This window comes from Gossypium raimondii, chromosome 6 (assembly GCF_025698545.1).
Source record: "Gossypium raimondii isolate GPD5lz chromosome 6, ASM2569854v1, whole genome shotgun sequence".
Taxonomy (NCBI): Eukaryota; Viridiplantae; Streptophyta; class Magnoliopsida; order Malvales; family Malvaceae; genus Gossypium; species Gossypium raimondii.
The window spans coordinates 16821106-16844939 of record NC_068570.1 but is presented as its reverse complement, the minus strand read 5'-3'; the positions used below and the strand labels follow the sequence as shown (position 1 = coordinate 16844939).

The following is a 23834-nucleotide window of genomic DNA, read 5'->3' as shown; positions in this document are numbered from 1 at the left end:
AGAAATAATGAAACGATAAAGTAAAAGAAATAGATTGCATGTATTACTATCTCATAGTGAATACGTTATCTCGCTAAGTACAAGAAATGACTTAAGAATTAATTTAAGGTTCTTTGAATTATTATTTAATTATAATTAATTATAATTAAATTTGAATTATTATTTAAATATAATTAATTAATTATAATTAAATAACTGAAGTTTGAAGATGAAATGAAATTAATTAGTCATTATGAATTTATTGAATAAGGAAATTAAATGTATTTTCTCATAGATTTTATTACAATAAAGTTGTTATGACTTTAATGGAATGATAATTAGATTGAAAAATTATTTATTTGATAAATTAATTTAGTTTAATTAATTGATTAAATCATATTTATTTGGGTAATAGAAAATAAATATTGGGTTAGATAAATTATAAGTGTTGGGCAAAAGTACATGAAACAAATATAATTGAGCTTAATCTAAGAAAGACCCAATATGGTCTTGTGTAATACAAGGGGCGGCAACCCTAGTATTTCTACAAAGGTGCCACCGCCCCTCACTCCTACAATTAGCATAGGAGTTGTATTTTTTTTAAAATAATATTATTTATTCAAGACTTATTCAAGCAAAACTCTTGTACTTGTATCTATAAACAGAGACCAACGGATATACAATTTACACACATCATAGACGTTATTCTGCTAAAAAGTAGTGGTAATTTATTTACAAAGAATAAGTTATATTTTCTAGAAATAAAAAATAATTACCAATTAATAGAGAGAATTTATGTTCCTACTGAAAGTAAATAAATTATTTTCGTTCTGCGACTTGGATCGTGTTGCTCAAGCCCATACTTAAGGCAATTCGTGGTTCAAGGATAGTGGAGAAGGTCGTTCGACTAACAACTGGAACAACTTTAGTCCTCCTTGAACAAAGTACAGGTATAATTTTAGTTTAGGTTTATTGCTATAAATATCATAAAAGGGCTAAGTTTTAGACAACTTTTAAACTTTCGTTGTACCTAAAATAATTGTTTTCTAAACCGATTTTCCAACATTACGGTATATACAAGAGGAAGCCCTATTGTTTGGCAGTGCCACGTCACTGACAATACGGAAGGTAAGCCTACTCTTATGGTTGGCTAGGTGGCAGGGTCATTGCAGGTCAATTGTCGCCATATGTGGCACTGTGCAGTACTGCTATGGCAGTCTCTTTATTGAGGTTGTATGAGATTGGTATGTCTCAGTGGTCCCTACAAAGGGTATGTTGTGGATCATCTCTAAGGTAGTTAAAGTAGGATTTGAAAAGGTCAATCATGGATGGTTCTGCCAAGAGGGTCGCTACGAAGTATACATAGTGGAAGGTCACTCTCACAGGCCATCACAACAGAAGGTTATTGACAAGTCACCTCCTATTCTACCATGTGTCTTTGTCAAAGTAGGGATATAACAATTGCCCCTCCCCTCCCCCCTGGATCGAGAGGTAGGCCATAAAGTAGGATGCTTCGAAACATTCCTAATATCAATCTCATATGGTGAGTCACCTAAGTAAACTAAGTAACAAAAGGGGTGGTAGATGAAGTGTTGTCTAGTTTGTGCATGTTGAGGATGCTTCAAGAAAAAGAGGGATGCACCGAAGGTTTTGGAATGGTTGCATTAATGATAAAGTACAGTTGTACCTTGGGAAACGATACTAATGATAGGGTAGACTTCTTGTTCTTGCGTGAGGCACGTATCCTTTTGGGAGTGACTATGGAACATTAAGGCTATTGGGTTTCAAAAATGTGTTATTTTGAATAAACCCTTTGAATAGACCATTTCTTTAAAAGTTAAAGGTTATTGGCGTCAATCAAAATTTTTCTAAGTGCTTTTCAGCTTTTTTCTCTTATCTGTAATTCTCGAGCTTATTAAGTTTTCGTTCTTTTCTTCAAGTTTTCTCTTCTCTTATGTTATTTTCCTTCATTATTATTCCTTGTTGTTCTTCATGATTTCTTTACCATCATAGTTTAAGTTTAAAGCTTTTAAGGGTAAGATTCCATCTATCGAACCCTTTTTTTTGTTTCATTTTCTTTCGTTTCCATTTGATTCTAATGGATAAGGATAATCGTGGTGGACAAGCCAACACTTTTGAGGCCATCACCAAAAAATAAGGAAAGGCCCAATGTTAGAAAATGAGCGTGTGGTAGGCAGTAATCTCAAGTTCACCACCATTGAGAGGGAGATGAGATGGTTGCTCTATTACCATGGGTCACTGGTGAACCATTATAATATTGACTTTAGCATTCCTTAAGGGGTTAATTCTCCAAGCACTATAAGTGGCCCCAAAGACGACGACCAAAGGCCAAGTTCTTACCTACCTCTTTATGCACTGGAGGCAGGGTTTCACTTCCCCATCCATCTATTTGTGGGTGATGTTTTAAAATGCTATGGCGTTACACCAATGCAACTAATCAGAGCCTCTTAATGGATCATTTTAGGATTCATCATCCATTATAGTGAACGAGGGGAGTAGCCTTAGCTAAGGGTCTTCTAAAACCTCTTCTAATTCGCCTAAGTAAATCAAGCTACCCATCCGAGGTTACTATACTTTGCCAAACGACAAGGGACCCTTTCGTAGAGAACTTGTTGTATGGAAGGGTCAATAACATGAGTTTGGATCACCACAAGTACATATTGTGGAGTTGAAGTTTGCGGATAGCTTCAACTTTCCCATTGAATGGACCCTACCCTACCAAATTATGTAATTACAAGCCTTTACTGGAAGCTTATGAAGAGGTTGAAATGTAGTTCAATGATTTGCAGAAGAGGAGTCTTGTAGTTGTGCCCGAGGATACCACCCTCTAGAAGGTGTTAAGTATTGTGTGTTCGAAAACGACTCGAATGGTTTTTGCAACACTGATTTTGAACTAAGTTTTGTTAACGATAGGATCTAGAAGCCTCACAACTAGTCATGGTCATTTGATGCTGATGACATCGTAGCCCAAACCCTATGAGGGTTGAGTATGAAACCCTAAAAATATATTATGGTCTATAGGAAATGTCTGGACTAAAAGTGGGAAGGTACGAACAACATGCTTTAGATATTGCCCCTTATTCTTGACGATTCAAATTTAAAATTCAAACACAATATAATAGCCCATATTCAACACCTCGGATCGAATGACACGTGGCAACGTCTCGAAGAAGGTTTCCTCGAAGAAGGCCACTATATAACCTTATTTCAACTAGGGGGCAATTGTTATACTTCTGCTCTTTAGACACACCCTTTAGGCACCTACTCAAAGCCACTCCTCGAGGAACCTTTTAAACATTACTCCTCGAATACACTCCTTGCATTTACCCCTCAACTACATACCCACGTGGGTCTCACACATTAATTGCTACTTTTTATGCCAATTGCCATGTCTCATTTGAAGTGATTGGCAGCATGTCCAATTGTCACCCTACCTAAACCTATGGTGATAGACCACTTGGCCAACTTACTTTGTTACTACCTATGAAAAGATGACACATGGCATCTAGGGATCACAGCTAAGGGTATATAAGCCCTTAGCCCCAACCACAAAGGGATCTCTCTCTCTCTCTCTCTCTCTAACTCACTCTCTCTCCTCTTTTCCTCCTTCTCTAGCCAACTCCACAACCGAACCACCATGTACAATGACTCTCTGCCTCACTCTAAGTAAGGTGAACCACCCTACATCACCATCATCTCTATTTTGTTTGATCTTAATATCAACAAATATGCATCAATATTTTAAGTAAATAAAAAAATAAAAAATCGTAATTATTAGCCCTCCAATTTTTAAAATTTGCATTATTTGTTGTTGTAATTAAACGATCCTTTTCGATTCAATCTTACTGTTACTACTATGGTTAAAGCCAAACACACATATCACCATTAATTTTAATATTATTATTATAATATTCAATCTCAACAATATAATAATTAATTTCACCACTATAACTATTTTTAATTTAATCGAGATAATCTCAACAATCATTTAAATGGACCCTTAGTCTATATCCAATTTTATACCCTCGGTAATCACCAGTTTAACCAACCGATGTCAATGGAGGGATTTTGTTTATGGAATTTTAGTTAAGTCGGGTGGCAAGAGAAAGAGTTGGGTGAGTCGACTAGCTGAGCTGCTTGAACCAAGTGAGCCTTAAAGCAGGCTAATAAAGCAACCCCAAATGAACAGCGACGCGTGTTCACTTCCATCTACCCCCAAAAACCCTTGCTAAAATCCATATACCCCTTGTCCTTCTTTCCTCTCCTACCGTTAAAAGCTATCCATTTCGCCACATCTCTCTTTCCATTTCCTTCTTATTAACTCAATCCATTTCGCTTTCTGTGTAAACTCCACTTTTCCTTTTCCCTTTCCTTTCCTTTAGATTCTTTGCGTTTGAGATCTGTGTTCTCTCTCTCTCTGTCTTTGTTTTTGTCATTCGTTTGTTGCCTATCGACAAAAGAAGATGAACAAAAAGCCTTGAAGATGTTGCATAGATTTGGTTTTTTCCTGGTAAGAATCAAAGATAAAATCTGGGGTTTTCGTATAGTGAGTAAATGCTTGACTTATTTCTGCTGATCCACGTTCGATCCCAAATTTGGCTGCGCAAAAGGAAAAAAAAGGAAAAACAACAAAACCCCTCTACTTCTTCTTCTTCTTCTTCTTCTTCTTCTTCTTCTTTGTTCTTTGATTTTACAACTAATAGTAACTATAGAAAGAAAGTCATAATTTTTCCTTTTCTTTTCCAGTCCAAATACTATAAGACTAAAAACCCATCATAAATTTTCCATTTTCTTTGCCTTTTTTATAATCTTCTTTTGAGCTGAGTTGGTTTGTCATTAACTGTGGTGATTGTGAAAAGGGTAACCCAAAAAAAACGAAATCAGATTTTACTTAGTTGAACTAAACAGATTATAAAAGTGGCGAAGATGAGTTTAAGTGCAGCTGAGGATGATTCAGGGTCAGAGATTCATATCCCAGCAGATATAGATTGGCACATGCTTGATAAATCCAAGTTCTTTTTTCTTGGTGCCGCTTTATTTTCAGGTGTATCAGCTGCTCTTTACCCTGTAGTGGTCTTGAAAACTAGGCAACAAGTCTCATCTACTCAAGTTTCTTGCTTTAAAATGTCATTCTCCATCATGAGATATGAAGGATTGAGAGGATTCTACAGGGGTTTTGGTACCTCTTTGATGGGGACAATCCCAGCTAGGGCACTTTACATGGGAGCCCTTGAGGTTACCAAGAGCAGTGTTGGCACTGCAACTGTTAGTTTAGGATTTTCAGATACTACAGCTACTGCTTTAGCTAATGCAGCTGCTGGGTTGAGCTCAGCTATGGCTGCGCAACTGGTTTGGACCCCAATTGATGTTGTGAGCCAGAGACTAATGGTTCAAGGATATAATGACAGTAACTGTAGCAAAAATGTAAATCCCAATGTGAATTTTTGTAGATATAGGAATGGTCTTGATGCGTTTAGGAAAATTCTATATGCAGATGGTCCTAAAGGATTATACAGGGGATTTGGGATCTCGATTTTGACATATGCACCGTCTAATGCGGTTTGGTGGGCATCTTACTCTGTTGCACACAAGCTCATTTGGAGTGGCTTCGGTTCTATGGGTAAAAAAGATGAGAGTGGAAGTATTGTGATGGGGTCTGGTTTTAGGCCTGATTCAAAGGCCTTGGTGGCGGTCCAAGGGTTAAGTGCAGCCATGGCTAGTGGCATTTCAGCTTTAATCACTATGCCACTTGACACTATCAAGACCAGATTACAGGTTCTGGATAGAGAAGAGAATGGAGTAAGAAAACCATTGAATGTACTGCAAACAGTGCGGAATCTAGTTCAAGAAGGCGGATTGGCAGCTTGTTACCGAGGATTGGGACCACGATGGGCATCAATGGCTCTGTCTGCAACAACCATGATAACCACCTATGAGTTCTTGAAGCGGTTATCAACTAAGAGCCAAGAGCCATTGACACCATGAAAAAAAAGGGAGGCTGAGGGCTTTAACCGGTTTGCTTAGTAACAAGGGTCACCACTTGTAAATTCTTTTCTTCCTTTGGCTTTTCTATGATGAGCATCACCTGCATATTAATGTAAAACATGTATCTAGCAGTTTTTCCTTCTTTTTTTCATCTGGATCTCGCTGTAATTATGTATCTTTCATGTTCTCAATCTAAATCATGGTTCAATCCTTCACTACCCCAAGTCTTTGAATCAATGTTGTTATTGTTCTTTGAATGATTCTGGCCTCTAACTTATTAAATACTCGAATATTAAATGCTAACGAGTAAGCGAAAAAATAATTGAGACAAAAAGGTAATAGTTGAGGCTTCCTATTTTGGGGTCCTTTTAACTCATGGAAGTTATCAAATCTCAGTCACTTACTTTTACCCTTACTAGAAACCAAGTAAAATCATTGGGAGATTGGACAGTCAACTTGTCTTTTTCATGAAAACAGTAAATAATGTCATTACTCAAAAAGGCATTCTTGGAGAGAAACAGGAACATCAAATGCTTCTTCATCAAAGATTCAAATAATTGGCAATAGCTTCCCCCGACAATTTTCTAGTCTATCATTCTCCATCTATTTTTAAACCTTTATATACAGGAAGAGCGAGGGGGATGGAAAACCAGGGGCTGATAAGAAAACCCATTTGCACCGTTGGATTTAATATGAAGCATCTGCCATCATTAAGAAGGTGTATGGAGCAGCCAACCGGAAACAACAGGCATTGTCACCCACCACTCTATTTTCCTGTCTGAGTTTTATCCATAACAGGCACATTTGTCCGAGACCAAAGTGAAACAAACGGCTGAGATGAGTTGAAGCCAATTTAAGGACCACTTCTAAGTCGGTGTTGCAGTTTTTGGTTATTATTTAGATTGAGAGATGCTGAATTAAGACGGCATGCAAAATTGCAAATATAACCAATATTTTGAGCCGATAATACATCCTCAAAACACCCATTGTTTGGATTTCACTTTTCATGCTTGTTTTTTGTGGAGTTGCAGTTACAATTTTGAAAGACAAAGGAGTATACAATGACGGATGCCGACAGGCAAATGCATGTCATGTGGCTTTCATGCTGGATGAGGCGTCTTAATCGAGAACCATATATTTTAATAACCTAGTTAGATTGGCATTTTCTCCCATCTTTAAAAATAGCAAAAATTTGGAAGGAAAGATGAAAATGACATATTAAATGCCTGGTTTTACTTGTTAATATATAAATCCTACTACACCTTTTATGGAAGAAATGGAATTTTAAAATTAAAATATGGTTGTCGAGTCCGACATAATCGACCATAACCAAACCAACTTAAGTCCTAACCATGATGGAAATTTTTAACCAAGACTTAACTCATCTAACTTTAACACTTAATTGAATTAGACATATTACAAATATGTTTAAAAAAATAGAGATGTGTACATTAATAAGTTAAACAGTTCAGTAATAATCAATATTCAACTTGATCAAACCAAGTCGACCTAAAACCATATTTTTAACTTGGTTTGAACTGATTTTTATTTCATTAAAAGAAAAGAAGAGAAGCCAACACCCCAGGCGAGCAAGAGAAAAAAGATGAACAGACATCCAAACTCTACTAGACAGCCTAAACATACCAAAAATGCGGAGAAGAATGCAAGAGAGTGCCACAGATGGATATATATAAAAAACTTATCCATCAGTTCGGTACCTCATTCTGTATTAATGCGATCCAACCAGCATGTCTGGTTATGAAAACAGTGCCAAAAACTCAGTTTTTGGAGAAATTCAAATCTTCCATAACCGCTGTAGGTCCCACAGAAACCCAAGGACTCAAGGTTCCCACAAAAACAAAGACGCAAGACATCATAGATTAAAAAAAAAAAAAATCCCTGGACAGAACCTACTTAATTAAAAATAAGGTTGAAGTACTTTGAAGCCGAGTCCCCTACTTTTTGTGTCAGTTGCTTTGGCCTCTAGGAGAGCGGTAGTGCATATTCACCCAAGTTCAATGTTGGATCCATCCTCTTCCTTTGAGGCGCATGGACAGAAAGCACTAACAATAGTTTGAGCCCACTTTCGCCCAACTATTCATCCATCAATCCACATTACCTTTTTATACAAAAGGAAACCAAGTTGCATGCATATAAAGACCAGAAGGATTCAAACATAAACCAAGCCTCCCTTCCAATGGCAGAAATAACTGATTATAATTATCCTATTTTATAATCAAATCAAACAGCCAGTTCACCACCTACATATCAAAAGTAAAAACACAGATCCCCTACATTAAAACGTCACATTAACTAACATCAAACTTCACTACATCCCCTACTAGACAGTTAGCAGTCCCACAATGCCAGAATTCACATAAAACAGCCACCCCAACAACCATCGTCAAGGCCGTGCTCTCTTGTTGCTGCAAGATGGGCATTTGTACTGCTTAATATGCTCCGCCCTTGCCGGTGTTATCTTAACACACTTTCCATGGAACCATTTCTCACAGATATCACAGCAAATCCAGAATTCATCAGCGGCATAATTCTCTCCACAAGCCCCACATAACGTCTCTCCATGCTCCTCATCGTCTTCGTCTTCCATGCCATCTTCAACCTCATCCTTTGATGCTGCTGCCTTCGAATACTTGGGCTGAGATTCAGAACCTCGCTGCATATTTTCAAACATAAAGGGAAAAGAATATCTAATTTGTAAGGTCCCCTTCCCTTGAAATTGTGTTAAGTCATTTCTCTCTTTCAGGTCAGGGTGACTATTGGTTGTATAATTAAAATAACGTTCTAGAACCTAAATTGGATTTTGATCAAAGTTTGGAAACCAATGACAAAATCCACTCCATAAACCCCTCCCAAATTGTGAGATTAATATAACACTAGTTTTAGATCCAAACCAAGCCTTAACCCTAAAATTTACACAGATTAACATTTAATGGAACAGCTAAGCAAGAAAAAGGATGTATCCGTACCTTAGAGTTTGATTTAGATTTGTTGCTGCTATGATTTGAAACCGACGATTTCTCCTTTGTCTGTTTCTTAGTTGCCCCTGTCACAACTTCAAATATTGTCGGAAGATCATTTATCATATTGAAAAGGCGTTTCCTGCATCACATTAAACAGTATTATTAAGGAAAAAAAAGTAGTTCAAAGTATAGAATAATTGTTATAGAAAATGCAAATCCGATAAACAGTTTTCCAGTGTAAGCAAGCTCATTCATTCAATGCCTATATATATTATGTACACATACATTATAAGCACTTCATGCTGAGGCCTATGATTAAGGATCGGACCAATCATACCTTGGATGAAAAACTTATGTTAACACCTGGCTTTAGCGTTTTTGGAAAGAAATTCAATTAGTCAACGCAATAAAATTTCAAGGAAAACCTTATAAATTGGTGTTCAAAACAAATCAACTAATGAGGCTTCTTAAACAAAGTAGCAAAATTCTAGCCAAAATTAAACATGTTAGATATTGTACTAAATTAACCATAAAACGAAGATCCACTCACCGAAAAAAAGAAAGGTCAGCTGAGCGAAAAAGATAGCATGCAAAATTTTCATCATAGACACGTAGCGAGTAGTACAAAAATACCAATTAATAACAAAACATCAAAAATGCAAGATACTCAAATCAATTATTAGGATGAACTGTTGCATGCCAATGAGTAACTTCGCTTATCCACATCTAGAATGGCGTATAAAGCCAAAACAGGAGACAACACACAGGGAAGGAGAAATATACCTATCAGCTTTATCGAATCCAAACCTAGCACCAAAATAGAAAGCCACAGCAAGTAACCACGCGTCACTGTGTACAGCAACCAAAGACAACCAGTCCTTTTCTTGCATCCCATCTCTGGCAAAGTTAATACCCAGTGCAGGCTCCGGAAGCTCTGGAGGCACCTCTTCAGCAGGTAAATTCACCTCCCACTGCTCACTGGGATATCCATAAAGGCAAAGATTCTCCTTTTCTGTAATCAAAGTTTTAATTAACTCTGTTGCATTTTGTGCATCTAGAACCAAACAAAGGTACCACGAATAAAATCGTGATAAGCATCTTATAATGGAATTCGTTTTCTTATCCAAATTAAAGCCATGTAACTAACCAATAAGCATCTAATAATGAGAACAAGCAAACAAGAATTCTTTTCCTCGCCGACTTTTAAAAACTATAGTTATTTTATAAGAAAGGAAAAAAAAAAGGTCTACATTTGTAAAACAGAATTCCAGAGGAATAAAAAGCAGAATGTTGAAATATTCAAATCTACCTCATCTGAACATATAGATCCCTCTCCTAGTTCAAAACAATCCATTCTTATTTTCAAGGGGACAGTTCAATCTAAGCAGAAAAATCGCTGTTCAGTAACTGATAGTGTTCTTCAAGCCATAATCGTAAATAACATTGCATGCACTTCATTTATACTAAAAAAGACATTGAAAATAAAAATTTTAACTTCAATTCTCCAGATAAATCATTTCAACAAAATGAAGCTGGGTATAGAAAACCCAACAATAAATTCTCCATTCAAAAAATAAAAATAAAAACCAAGTACCTGGATCGCACTGCTTGTAGAACTCTTCCACATCTGCAAGCAACACCACACCCGAAAAAGTAATTAACATAAAGAAACAAACAAACTTAGAAAGATAAGAAAGAAAAGAAAGGGGGCGTTCTTTTAAGAAGATGACAAAAGAATAAGAAAAAAGGGAGAGAAGGGAGATACCAGTGGTGAGGGCTTTAATCATGGCAGCTCGACGACCCTTGAAATCTCGAAAGACTTCTTCGACTGTACGTGGGTTATAGGAAGCACCGCCGTCCATAGCCCAGACTGATTCTTTGGAAGAGAACTGGTTTTGTTTGAGAGAGAGAGAGAGAAGGAAGGAAAGATGATTGCAAAAAATGGGTTTTTAGTAGCAGAGCATTTGAGTGAGACCCCTTTTCTCTGTGGGTGAAGAGAAAAGGAAGGAAAAGAGAGAGAGGAGATGGAAGCGGAATTTTGAAAGAAATTGGGAGTTTCAATTAAGCGGATTTGATAAGGGAAGGAAGAGTCCGTGAACCTCACCCACCCCGGCTTTTCTCACTTTTGGCCCAAACTCTATTACTTCAACTATAAAAACATTTCGAGATGATAATTAAATATTATTTTGATTAAAATAGTAATATGTATGGTGTTTTAATGTATATCTTTTAGTAATTTAGTAACAAACAGACCAAATTTTGTTATATGGTGTAGAATATAATTGTAGCATAGAAATGATTATTAATGATTTATGTCGAAACTATTTTTTGAGAACAAAAATAAGTTATCGACTTTAAAAACAAAAATTGGAGTCGCCACCGATCCTTGATTGAGGTGTGATCGGCTCACCTTAAAAACGATTTTGGTCTGCGAAATTTGAGAAACCAGGTCCGGGAGTCAGTTACGCATGAGGAATGGTTAGCACCCTCGTAACGCCCAAAAATCGGTACCAAATTTGATTATTTTATGTCTTGATGTCGAAAATTTGAAAAGAGTTAAAATAAAAAATTTTAAACTCGTGAATGAATTAAAACGATAAACATTCTTATTTCAAAGAAATAAAACATCACACCCAGTGAGTTAGGGCACAATATTTTTAAATCTTCAAAATCAAGTTCGTCTTTTGATTTTTAAAACTAATGTATTTAAAACTTAAGAGGATATTCAGTTATTTGGGTTAAAGGAGAAAAATCGAAACCCAGTAAGTTAGGGCACAATCACTCGAATTTCCCAAATGCAGAACATTGCCTTTTGTTTTAGAAATTCTTATTTCGAGATCACGAAATGTCACGGCCAGTAAGTTAGGACCCGACATTTTTGGATTCCCGAGAATAAGCTTTTATTCGAAATCTTTGTGAATTTATTACAAAATAAATACTTAGTTTTCCAAATTCATCGAAAAATAATCACAATCCAGTAAGTTAGGACACGATCTTTCTCGGGAATCAAGAATGCCAAATACTTAAATTTTAAAAACGATTTTAATGATTTGACGAAACCAAAAGATATTTTCTTTAAAAATATGCTAAAATGTTAATGCATAACATGAAACCATTACCTTAATTTAAATTATATGTACACGTATTCACAAAATAAAATATGATATATAAGTAAATTTTAAAGATATGTATATGCATATATGAAAACATGTATGAAAGTTATGAAAATAAATTATAAAATATGGATAGGTATATAAACATATAAGTAAAATATATTAATAAATTATGAAAACGTATATATATATATATATATATATATATATATAAAAAAATGCAAAAATATATTTATAACAACTTTGAATAGTGTGTACTTACATATTATAAAAATGTATATATATTTGCATTATAAAATACGAAAAAACTATATGAATATTATAAAGTATAAATATAGATACGTAATAAAACTAAGAAGAATAAAGTAATAATAAAATATATAAGTTATGCATATGTATTTAAAACCATTTAAAATATATTCATATATATATATATTTATATAATAAGATACATATATGCATATATATTGGTATGGAAATAATCGTGATAATAATAAATGCTAACAATAATACAGTAATAATAATACAATTTAACAGTATTTAAAAAATATATATATATATATAAAATGATAAATTAAGGATTAATTTGAAAATAAACAGAGTTTAAAGGTTAAATTCAAAAATAGAAAACGAGAAAGGGAGCAATTCAAAACACGCACAATGGGAAGAGGACCGAAAGGGAAATTTACCCAAACTGCCCAAAACGCTGCACATCATTTGGATCAATTTGAAACAGAAATAAAACATATTACGAAATTTAAAAGAAATAAAAATGATTTAAAAAACTGTAAAAACAAGGGGACCAATTTAGTAAATGGCCCATTTTGAACCCTATAAAATCCCATTTTAAAACCCTAAAATCATTTCCCTTTTTTGCAACAGCAGCCACCACAAGGACTGCTCCACCTTCTCTGTTTTCAAGCCAAACTCCCCCCTTCCAACTTCGATTTGGACGAAGAGAAGCAAAGATGTCGACGGCGCGCCTCTTTTGGTAAGGATTTCTCCTCCTCCTTTTATTTTTGTTTGGTGTGCAAAGGAAAAGAAAAAAAAACAAACAAAGAAATCAGTGAGTAAGAAAAAAAAATAGACCCGGAAAATCACCTTTAAAATCCTTGCTTTTCTGTTTTTTTCTTTTTTTATTTTCTTTAATTTCAATACAAAACTTGTTAACCCCCTATTATAAAAATTCATTGGCTTTTTATAGCCAAATCCTTTTTTACAATTTGTTCCCTTTTCAGTTACACCTACTGTCTGTGGTTTATTGCAGGTGAAGGAGAACGTGAATGAGGTGTGTCGTGCAAGCACAACGTGGGCAATAGAACGGTTGCTAGTTGCTGCGGCTCCAATCTGCTGTTAGCCACTGCTTAGGGGTAGGCTGGGATTTGGGTTAGTGACTTGAGCTTGTAATGTGTTTGGGCTTTAGGCTTAGTTGGGCCCGGGTCAAAAATTAGGTATTACAATATAAAGTAAATAATAAGGGTCACAGAGGGTTTAGAAAGACTTTTTAACTCTCACCCTATATAAGTTATAACTTCTAATTTATTTCTTAAGAAATTATTAAAATTATTAATAAAATAATAATGTGTATTTTCGAGTCTTTAGTGATGCAATTATTTAAATAATATTTTACATTAATCCTAGTACATTGAGTAATTTTACTTGGGGAAAAGTAACAACAAAACAAAAAATCATAAATACAACAGGAACAGGACACAAGTTGGAACAAGAGAGCACTCAAAATATGATGTAATCAACACTTAAATAAATGAAAAATTAAGCTTGAGCAGTCAAACAAGTAACAACCACAACCACAACCAAAATCAACCAAATCCAATGATGAAAGTGACAACTAGGTAGGAAGTTATTTTAACTTGAGGTAAGTTTATATTTGTTAAAGAAAAACAATTAGTTCAATGTAGGTTAATTGGAGGCTTTTATTATCGGGAGTAGATTTAGAGTGGATTTGGATATTTATTATTCAAATTTACATGAATTTTGTGGATATCTAAATCTACTAATTAAAAATAAATGCTTCAATTAATGTTTGAACCATAATATTTGCTTTAAACGTTAATAAATGACATATACAACCATCATAAATTATTTTGTAGAGCTAAATATAATAATTAATAATATAGTTAATATAATAATTTTTATTACAAAAAAGTATCATCAATTGTAGACTAGTAAGTTCAATTAGTTAATGTGTATAATAGGGTAGAGGCAATTAGGGGTGAGCAAAACTCGATTCGACTCGAAAAAATCGAAAAAAAATTTGAATTTTGAGTTAAACGAATCGAGTTATTCGAATCAACTCGAATTTTTTTTTCAAATTTTTTGTTCAAATTGAGTTGAGTTTTCGAATTCAAATAACTCGAATAATTCGAATATCAAACTATAATATTTTACATTTTTACCCCAAACTCCCAAACTTTTTTACTTTTACCTCGAAACTTTTACTCCTTCTCACTTTCCCCCCAAAACTTTTACTCTCCTCCCCTCCCAACCCCCCAATCTACCCAAAATCCATTTCCCACCAAAATTTTACTCTCCTATTTACTTTTTCTCAAAATTTTACTCCCAAAAACCCTCAAAACCTTTTATTTTCCCCCAAAATTTTTACTCCCTCCTACTTTTCCCCTAAAACTTTTATTCCCTTCCCATCTCACCTCCCATCTACCTAGACCTGTCCATGGGCCGGGCTAGGCATGGCACGGAAAAAATTTTCGGCCCGCCTCCTAGGCCTGGGCCCAGCCCGAAATATGGGCCTGAAATTTTATCCAGGCCCGGCCCGGGAAAAATATCATAAGCTCGAGCCCGGTCCGGCCCGGCCCATTTTTTAATAAACATTAAAAAATTATTTTAAAAATAAAAAATAAAAAAATTTTAAAAGCATTTTAAAATTAAAAAATAAAAATAAAAAATATATATTTATTATATTCAAATGGCCGGCCCGAGCCAAAAAGTGGTGCTGAGGCTGCCCGCTTTTTAAGCAGGCCTCGTTTTTTGCCCAAGCCCATATTTCGGCCTATATTTTACCCGAACCTCACATATTTCGGGCGGGCCGTCCGTCGGGCCGGCCCACCACCCTACCCATGGACAGTCTACATCTACCCCAAACCCTCCTCCTCCAATTTTTTTAAAATATTTTCCTCCAAAATTTTACTCTCCTATTTACTTTCCTCAAACTTTTATTCCTCAAAACTTTTATTTTCCCCTAAACTTTTACTTCTCACCCTCTACTCTCAAATAAAAATCAAAATTATCCAAAAAATCACTAAACATAAATAGTAATAATTTTATTTATATCTACTATTTATATTATTAAATTAAATTTCACATTTTATATTATTTATATTATTTAATTGTTTAGTCATATTGAATATTTATATTAAAATTGAATTATTAATTATGCCATAAAATATTCGTGTTAAAATTTTATATTGGTATCAATTTCACATTTTATTTTTAAAATAAATTTTATTAAAAATCATATTTTTACATTTAATATATTTATAAATTCCAAAATACATAGTGACAAGAATCAAGATAATTGAAACAACTAAGCAAGCAAAGAAGCTAACCAATATATAAAAAATTAATAAATAAATTATAAGGCGATGAAAGTTAATAAAAATTTTGATTAAGGCAGACAAATTTTATTACGATGGGTGACAGTGGTTACAATGACCCAAAATTATTTTTTAAAATTTAACTCGAACAAATATATTCGATTCGATTCGAATTTCATCTCACTCAACTCGATTCGAGAAAACTTCAAATAAAGTTAGGATGATAAAATGAGATTCGAAAACTCGATTAACTCGAAAATTTTCGATTCGATTCGATCGAATGCTCACCCCTAGAGACAATAACCTAAATGAAAATGTATAAAGTATACCATAGGATGAATAAAGTATACAGATCCTTATAGATAAATAATTTGAATTGTTAATTGTTCATTTAAAGATATGTATGCTTAAAAGAATTGGTGTTAGGTGATTAATTCGGGAAAGACCTTAGGCAATGTTTGAAATAGCCTAGAGCCTCAAAGCTTACCTGTGGCTATATACCTCTAATTCTCATTTTTTTAGCCTCAAGTACCCTTTTCTTGTAAGCCTTACTATCAAAGCCTTGAGTCTAAACGAGTCTATCACTCAATCCTTCTTTGTCTCATTCTTTAAAATGCACTATGTAATGGACGTTGGGCCATGGACATTGAGGGCTAGGTAGAGACATCATGGTGGCTTTGTGTGAGAAAAGAATGAAGAGATTACGCGATTTAGTACGTAAAAAAAAAGGTGAATGAAAGAGCGCAAAATAAAGAAAAAGAGAGTTAAATCAAAATTAAGCTTGAAAATGAAAATCTTTCAGTTCACAATTACAAAATTTTGTATGTACTAATCTCGCATAAGACCTTCTAACGTTTGGAGAAATAAAGTAGGCGAGGGAAGGAAAAATAAGAAGGTCAGATCGTTAATAAATTTGGGGCGAGTAGGGAACAATGTCATGTGCTTAACCATTTTTAGTGCTTGAACCCGTTTTGAGTGCCCATTATTTGAATTTCGAACTGTCTTAAGCCTCAAAACGTTACAAGCCTAGAAGACCTTTAGGACTCGACTAAGTCACCAATACAATAATTTGTGAATAGATTGCATTTGTTTGAACGAATATGACCAATTCTTTTTAAATATCTATGAGCAATTCGCATAATTTATTTTGATGGACGACACTTGTACATATGTTCATTTCCATTGCCTCTACATTTATTGACATTTTAACTTAGGGAACTAACTATATTTGAATTAGGAATAAACAAGTTAGCTAGATATCACTTTTAAGTTGCATGTGAGGTAGTTCTCGTACGAGTTTGATGTTTTATCACTATGTGACTTACTAGTTTGATTTCGTCCAAGAGTCATCTTTTCTTTTGCATGTTTAGTGTGTTTTCTTGAGGACAAGCAAAGAGTTAAGTGTGGGGAAGTTTGATCTGTCGTAATTTAATACAGAAAATTAAGCTTTCCCAATATACTTAAGGAGCTTATTCTCAAGCAAAGTAGCATCTTTTTTGTAGTTTTTCATAATTTTTAGATTTTAAGTTAATAAGTGCAAATGCCTCGTTTTTACTCATTTTGAGACCTAATTTGGCAAATTGGGGGCCCTAACATGTGGTTGAGTAATGTAGGGACGTGTTTGAGGATAAAAACGAGCAAAAATGACACTAAATGATAGGGTAGCACAATATTCAAACCTTGAAATCGCGATACCTCCAACAAACTTGAAGATTGGAGACCACCCTTCAGTGGTATCATGATATCCACTTTAAGTATCGTGATATGCACCATACAAGAAGGCTTCAAGTTCGAAACTGAACAGGGCATTGTGATATGCTCTTCTTGGGTATCGCGATACTAATATCGTGAGGGGTAAAATTGGACAAAAAGGGTAATCTGTATCCACCTGACGCACCAATCACATAAGGCTTGTGTAGGGGTAATTTTGGAAACAAAAATTCATTAGCCATCAGCCTAAAATAGCCAATTTTGGCTGAGGAGAGAGATACACACATTAGCTTAGTTTTTAGCCTTAGTTTCTCTAAATTTTCTCTTAGTTTTTTTGCAACTTTTTCTAGGGTTTATATTTTCTCTTCTCCTTTCTTAGTTTTAGAGTTTGTTTTACTGCACTTTTATTTTTATTCTTAATGTTCTTGTTGTTAGTTAAGTTAGTTATGACTGTAGCCTAGGTTTATTTGCACTTTCAGTCTCTGTACTTTGGTTGTAATGACATTTTTACCTTTAGTTTGATGTATTTATGCTTTCTTTACTTTAAATCTATTAAAGTTTGTTCCTTTTATGTTTATTGCTTTAGATTTTCTTGTTGAATGCTTTTCATTTCATTTTCTTTAAGCTTTCTTGCATAAAAATCTCAACTTCTATATTTTTCATAAGCTTTACTTTAATGGCTTCTTTGTTTTTCATTTCCATGGTTGGTAGTTGTATTTCCAGAATGAGTAGTTAAACCTTTAAGGAGGTTGGTTGATGGAGATGTGGTGAGTTGATTTTTGGATGAAGGACCAAATCATAATAAATTTGTTTAATTTGAATGAACCTAAAAACTTAGGATTGACACCCTTAAGAGAACATCTAGACAAGTGATACTGAGAGATAAATTGAACTAATTTGTCTAATTTGGTAAAATTGAGATCAAGAGATAAAATTGAGTCACTTTAGTAATTTAAGCAATTTAAGTCCCTCATTGAAGATCGATGAACCACATCGAAGTCAACCGACCACCGTTAGACATTTATTGGTTAATTTTGTAATCTTGTACTCTTCACAATTTGGTCCCTAGAGTAGTGTATTTAATTTCCTTACAACAATTGCTTGTTATGATTTGTTGTACTATAAAATCGTACCAGTAGCCACTTTGACTCTAAAGTGTGCGTTATTTATTACCCAATCACTATCTCCTTTGGGTTCGACCCCTTGAAATACTCTGGTGTTCCATCAGACACTATAAATATTACAACTGACCTGTACGTTTGCAGTTAAAACTACTCTTCAAAAAAAAATATTTTTTCAAAATCATTTGTTTTAACACACACACGCGTGGGAAGTCAAAAAGTATTATGAGTGAGAAACCATTGAAAAAGTCAAAGTGATCCAAAAACAAGGTTACAAAAATAGAAACACTCGGTTATTAATACACAAAAACTCGTAAGCTGACTATAGTTTCTAGTTTACACTGTGACTTCTTACATAAAGAAATAAGGAAGGTAAGAGAATGAGAGACAAGGCGATGAGCGAAAATAGGACACTAAAGGAGGTGAATAGGGAATAATACAATGTGCCAAACTAGTTTCATGCTTGAAACCATTTTGATGCTCTATGTTCTTCAATTTCGTACAAACCTTAAGCCTCAAAAAGCCACAAGTCGAAAAGTCCTATGTGACCTAGGTAAATCTATTTGTGAGTGAACATTGTATTAAGTGATGATGATAATAGTTGTTTGTGTTTCACTAGTGTAATCAAAAGCCCTATGTAATTTCTTGATGGACCACTGTATTAGAAGATCTTTTTGTTTAAATGCTTTGTAATATGCTGAACTGAGGTGTTTGAGGTTAATAGTGGTAAGTCATTTACATATCATGCTAGAATTATGTGAATTTATGATTACTCCTATTTACTTCGCTCTGAAATTAATCTTTGTATCATACTTGCTCAATGGTTATCTTTTATATTTTCATTTTTATGTTTTCTTGCTTGAATACAAGAAATGACTTAAGTGTGGGGGAGTTTGATCTGTCACAATTTGTTGTAGCATATTAAACTATTTTTCGTGCTTAATAAGCTAGTAGGAAAGCAATTTAGTTATGTTTTTGTTTAGTTTTCATTTTTAGTCTTTAGACAACAAACTGAGCAATTTCAATATTTATATGACCTTGTGGGCCAAGAGAGGCCTAAAGGTAGACTTACATGTCCAATAAGTGTACAAAACATTATTTGAAGGCACGAAGCTAGAGGGTGTCGCGACATAGCCTTAAAGACATACCCGAACCAGTAAACTGCCAACCGTATCGTGACACAAGCAAGAGGGTGTCGCGACACCAATGTGACGAGGCTAAATAATTAATTAAGAGTGTTTTCATCTGCACAACACAAACAAAGATTAGTCAATTGAATTAGGTCAAGGACCAACGACCAACCCTAGGCTTATAAAGAGGTTTACTCTACATAGTTTATGAACAATTTTTACTTAGTTTAATTTTTCGTCTCCTATTTAGTTTTATTTTTATTTGTAATTTAGGTTTCTTTTTAGTTGTAATTTTAGTTTAGTTTTTTTTTTGTTTCTCGCGGAGTTTAGATTGTGGATCCACTAAACTATTTGACGGATTACCATGAGCACTACTATTAATATATCAGGATTCTTCTCATCTCTTCAATTGATTTGTTTTTAATGTTTATGTTTTTAATCAAGTTCATGATGTGTGTTAGATCCATAAGGAACTAATCCGGTAATAGGAGATTAACGAGTGGATTTAGGATTAATTAGCTTCTATGTAAGCTTTCTTAGCGGAGCTGGTTAGGATAGGAAGAACTTAAAACCCTAGGCTTGACAGCCCTAGAAAAAGCGTCTATCCGTGAAAACCATACCTTAATCTGATCTGGACTGTGAGGTCGAGAGGTAAGTAGTTCTTGTCAACTCATTAGGTTAGTGAAAGGCCGAGAGGCCCTGCTAGGTTAATGACTAGTTGATTGGATAGAACCCAAAATAGAAATTAATTATGAACACTGAAGCAAGTTAGTCTTTTGTCGTTTAGAGCTGATTAATCCAAAATTTTCTTTCTCGATTGTTTTTTTATTTTTTTATTAGTTTAATAAAATAGCTTCTATCATCACCTTAAGATTCATTGTAATATAGTTTAATTAAAGTACCAACTAGACCCATTAACGTAGAAATTAGGTTTAGTTTAGTATCGCCTCCCTTGGGTATGATCTTCGGAGTATTTTCATACTTAGTTGTATAATTATATTACAACCTAACTTGTATACTTGTAGAAATCGCCTAATGCGTATATTTGGTTGTAGTATTCACACTTTAGACGTTAGTACATCCGGAGGCGATCAGTTGCTCCGGGGAAGAGATAATTATGGGGAGCTCTACATGAAGCGGTGACCAAGAGGTTTGAGTTGTATAAGTAGAGAATCCGATGAGCTGGTAAGGTTCTAAGTCCTTCGATGTTAGTAAGATTAAGAGATAAAGTTAAGAATTTTTAGAACCTTTGAAGGGTTTTGCATGTTTTTGAAAACTATGTTTTTAAGCTAAAATTGCTAAATTTAATCTATGAATTTGGTTGTCATGCTTAGCTACTAAGAGAATAGAAGCTCTGATATTCGAAAAAGGTAAGCTGACGAAGTAATGAAACATTAGGTGAGTTTCTATACTCTATACATTGATGTGTTTTGAATGCTATGTATGCATAAAGATGAGTACGTACATAAGTGTCTGTAAGTGTGTTGGCATGTATGAAATGATTGTGGTACCATACATAAATTTAGCATACACCACATTACTATGTTAGTGATAATATGCATGTGTTTGTGTGTTTATGAATTGTAGAGTATGGAGAGAAAATAAGTTTCCGTTAGATTTTGCAATTCGGTGTTTCTGGGTGCAAACTGCGATATTCAAAGCACAGGGCATTGTGGAGGGGACACTATGGTGTTCGAGCATTAATGTTAGAAATGGAGGAATGGGCGAATGATAGGGAAATAAATTTTTCATTAGATTCTGTAATTCGGTATTGTTGGGTGCAATTTGGTAAGTTTCATTAAAAGTATGATATGTTAAGGAAAAAGATGAATTCAAATGAATTATATTCATGTGTAATGGCTTACCTATGTTAAATTCATATGGAATATGTTTGAATATGGTAACATGTGTTATTGTTTGTGCCTAGGCTTATGTTAAGCTTTTGGTCAGATTATATTATGTTTATTTTTAATGTTATGAATTGAAATGGTAAGTTATGTTCATGTTTTACGAACTTGCTAAGCATTATGTGCTTACGTGGTTTTCTTTCCTATGTGTTATAGATAATCGGAAGCTCGTTCAGTTTTGAAGCTCGCCAGAAACCTATCACACTATCCGGCGAATATATCGATAGTTTTTTATGTTCTGGCCAATGTTATAATGACATGTATAGGAAACTTATGTTTAAAGTTTGATTTGAGTGCTAAATGTTGAATTTGGTATGTATATATATAAGTTGGTTACTTGGTTTCATTTGGAATTGGTTGGCATATGTCATTTATGTGATTATGATGCATGTGAGTAATGGTCCGAATGGTAAGTCTTTATGGACATGGTATATGGTCAATTATGGTATGTTTTGGTATAGAAATAAGTTAGATGTGTATGATTGATGTATGGTCAAATATGTATATGTTTAGATATGTTTGATGGTTTGTGATTGAGGTGTCTTAATGGCATATTGGTTGTATGGATTAATGGTAGAGTGAATTGGTCATTTTATGCATGTTTTAATATCTTGGTCATATGTGCAAATTGTGTTCAGGTCCATGCTTGAAGTAGGTGAAGAAATGGCTTGATTTTAGCCAATTTCTTATCCACATGGCCTAAGACACGGGCGTGTATCTCAATCGTGTGTGACACACGGCCATGCGACACGACCGTGTGTCCCTTGTAGATATTAAATGTTACAAGTCAGGTAGTTACACGGCCTAGCACACGGGCGAATACTTGGCCGTGTGACCCAAGTCAGAAAGTTATACGGGCATGGACATAGGCTAGGACACGGCCATGTGTCCCTATTTCGATTGTTACACAGTTTGAAACACGGGCGTGTGTCTCAGCCATGTGAGTCACATGGCCTGGTCATATGGCCGTGTGACCCCTATAATTTTAAATTTCCAACTTTTTCCTTAATGTTTCAAATGTTTCTGATTTAGTCCTGAATCGTTTCTAAAGTGTTTCTAAGGCCTTGAGGGCTCAATTAAGGGATGAAATGCATGTTTATGAATAGATTATGCTATCTTTATATTAATGTTTGGAAATGTATGTTTATATGTTACGATTTTTGATGCGGAATCCCGGATCTAGACACAAGAGAAACACAAATTAGAAATAAAACGAGAATAAATAAAATTAGTTAAAATAATAATAAATAAATAAATAATAAAAAGGATAGATTTGCCCTATGGAACCCTTGGTTAACTTGTAACCAAAAACGCCAATGATTGAGCGGCTCCTCACGAAACCCTAGAAGAATAACCTCTAGAAACACCGATGAGCGGAAAGAAATTTGAATATTTGCAACTCAAAATACCCTCGAAAGTAACAAGCTCCAAACTAAATAGCAAGAGAAGAATCACTCTACTCCCAAAAAATTTGCCTCACACAAATTTGAAAGAAAACAAATACTCTTCTTTTTATTCTCCACTCAATGTGTAGAAAACAAGCCTATTTATAGGCAAATTACAAGAGTAATTGAATCCTAATAAAATTCTTTCAAGAGTAATTGAATCCTAATAAAAACTCTTTAAAGAGTAATTGAATCCTAATAAAACTCTTTAAAATTATCTAAGAAAATAAATAAATAATAACCTAACCAATAAAATTAATTAACTCATAAATGATGTGTCCCAACCAATGAGAATTAAGTAAATAATAATAATAATAATAATATACATAAAAGATTAATCCACCAATTTATGGGCTTTCACTATTCCAAGATTGGTCCAGTGAATTGCATTCTCGTATTTGTCAATGTCACGAACATGATGAATTAAATTTGTAGCAACAAAGTCTTGGACAAAAGCATTCATCTTTAATTTTAATTGTCGTGCCTTACTTCGAGTAATTGGACCACTACGAAAAACAACCCCTTGAGTGTCACCTCCTTGGCTCGTATCATTCTCCCCCTCTTTAAGAAGATTCGCCCTCGAATCTGAACCTGCATCAAATTCAAAATGAGAAAGATCAGAAACATTGAAAGTAGCACTAACACTATATTCACCAGGAAGATCAATGCGATAAGCATTGTCATTTATTTTCTTGAGTACTTGGAATGGTCTATCTCCTCGTGCATCAAGTTTATTCTTTCTCTTAGAAGGAAATCGTTCCTTCCTCATATGCACCCATACCCAATCTCCAGGTTCAAACAAGACTTGCTTTCGCCCTTTATTAGCTCGATGTGCATTGGACTCATTCTTTTTCTCAATGGCTTTACGAG

The 23834-nt window shown here is 34.4% G+C and overlaps 2 protein-coding genes and 1 long non-coding RNA gene across 3 annotated transcripts; 2 read left to right on the top strand and 1 right to left on the bottom strand.

The window, feature by feature from the left end:
• The first annotated feature begins 4204 nt into the window (after positions 1–4204).
• LOC105773981 (uncharacterized) lies at positions 4205–6203 on the top strand. The gene has a single exon (XM_012596249.2). It carries the CDS (start codon positions 4927–4929, stop codon positions 5983–5985), a length of 1059 nt encoding a protein of 352 aa, XP_012451703.1. The 5' UTR covers positions 4205–4926; the 3' UTR covers positions 5986–6203.
• A 1951-nt stretch (positions 6204–8154) lies between these two features.
• LOC105773298 (PHD finger protein ALFIN-LIKE 4) lies at positions 8155–11055 on the bottom strand. Its single transcript, XM_012595052.2, has 5 exons — positions 10732–11055; positions 10561–10593; positions 9750–9978; positions 8973–9105; positions 8155–8659 (listed from the first exon to the last, which is right to left on the bottom strand). Exons 1-5 carry the CDS (start codon positions 10826–10828, stop codon positions 8390–8392), a joined length of 762 nt encoding a protein of 253 aa, XP_012450506.1. The 5' UTR covers positions 10829–11055; the 3' UTR covers positions 8155–8389.
• A 1899-nt stretch (positions 11056–12954) lies between these two features.
• On the top strand, positions 12955–13719 carry LOC128041970 (uncharacterized). The gene is made up of 2 exons (XR_008197179.1): positions 12955–13070; positions 13347–13719. It is a non-coding gene; the product is annotated as an uncharacterized LOC128041970 (long non-coding RNA).
• The last annotated feature ends 10115 nt before the right edge of the window (positions 13720–23834 follow it).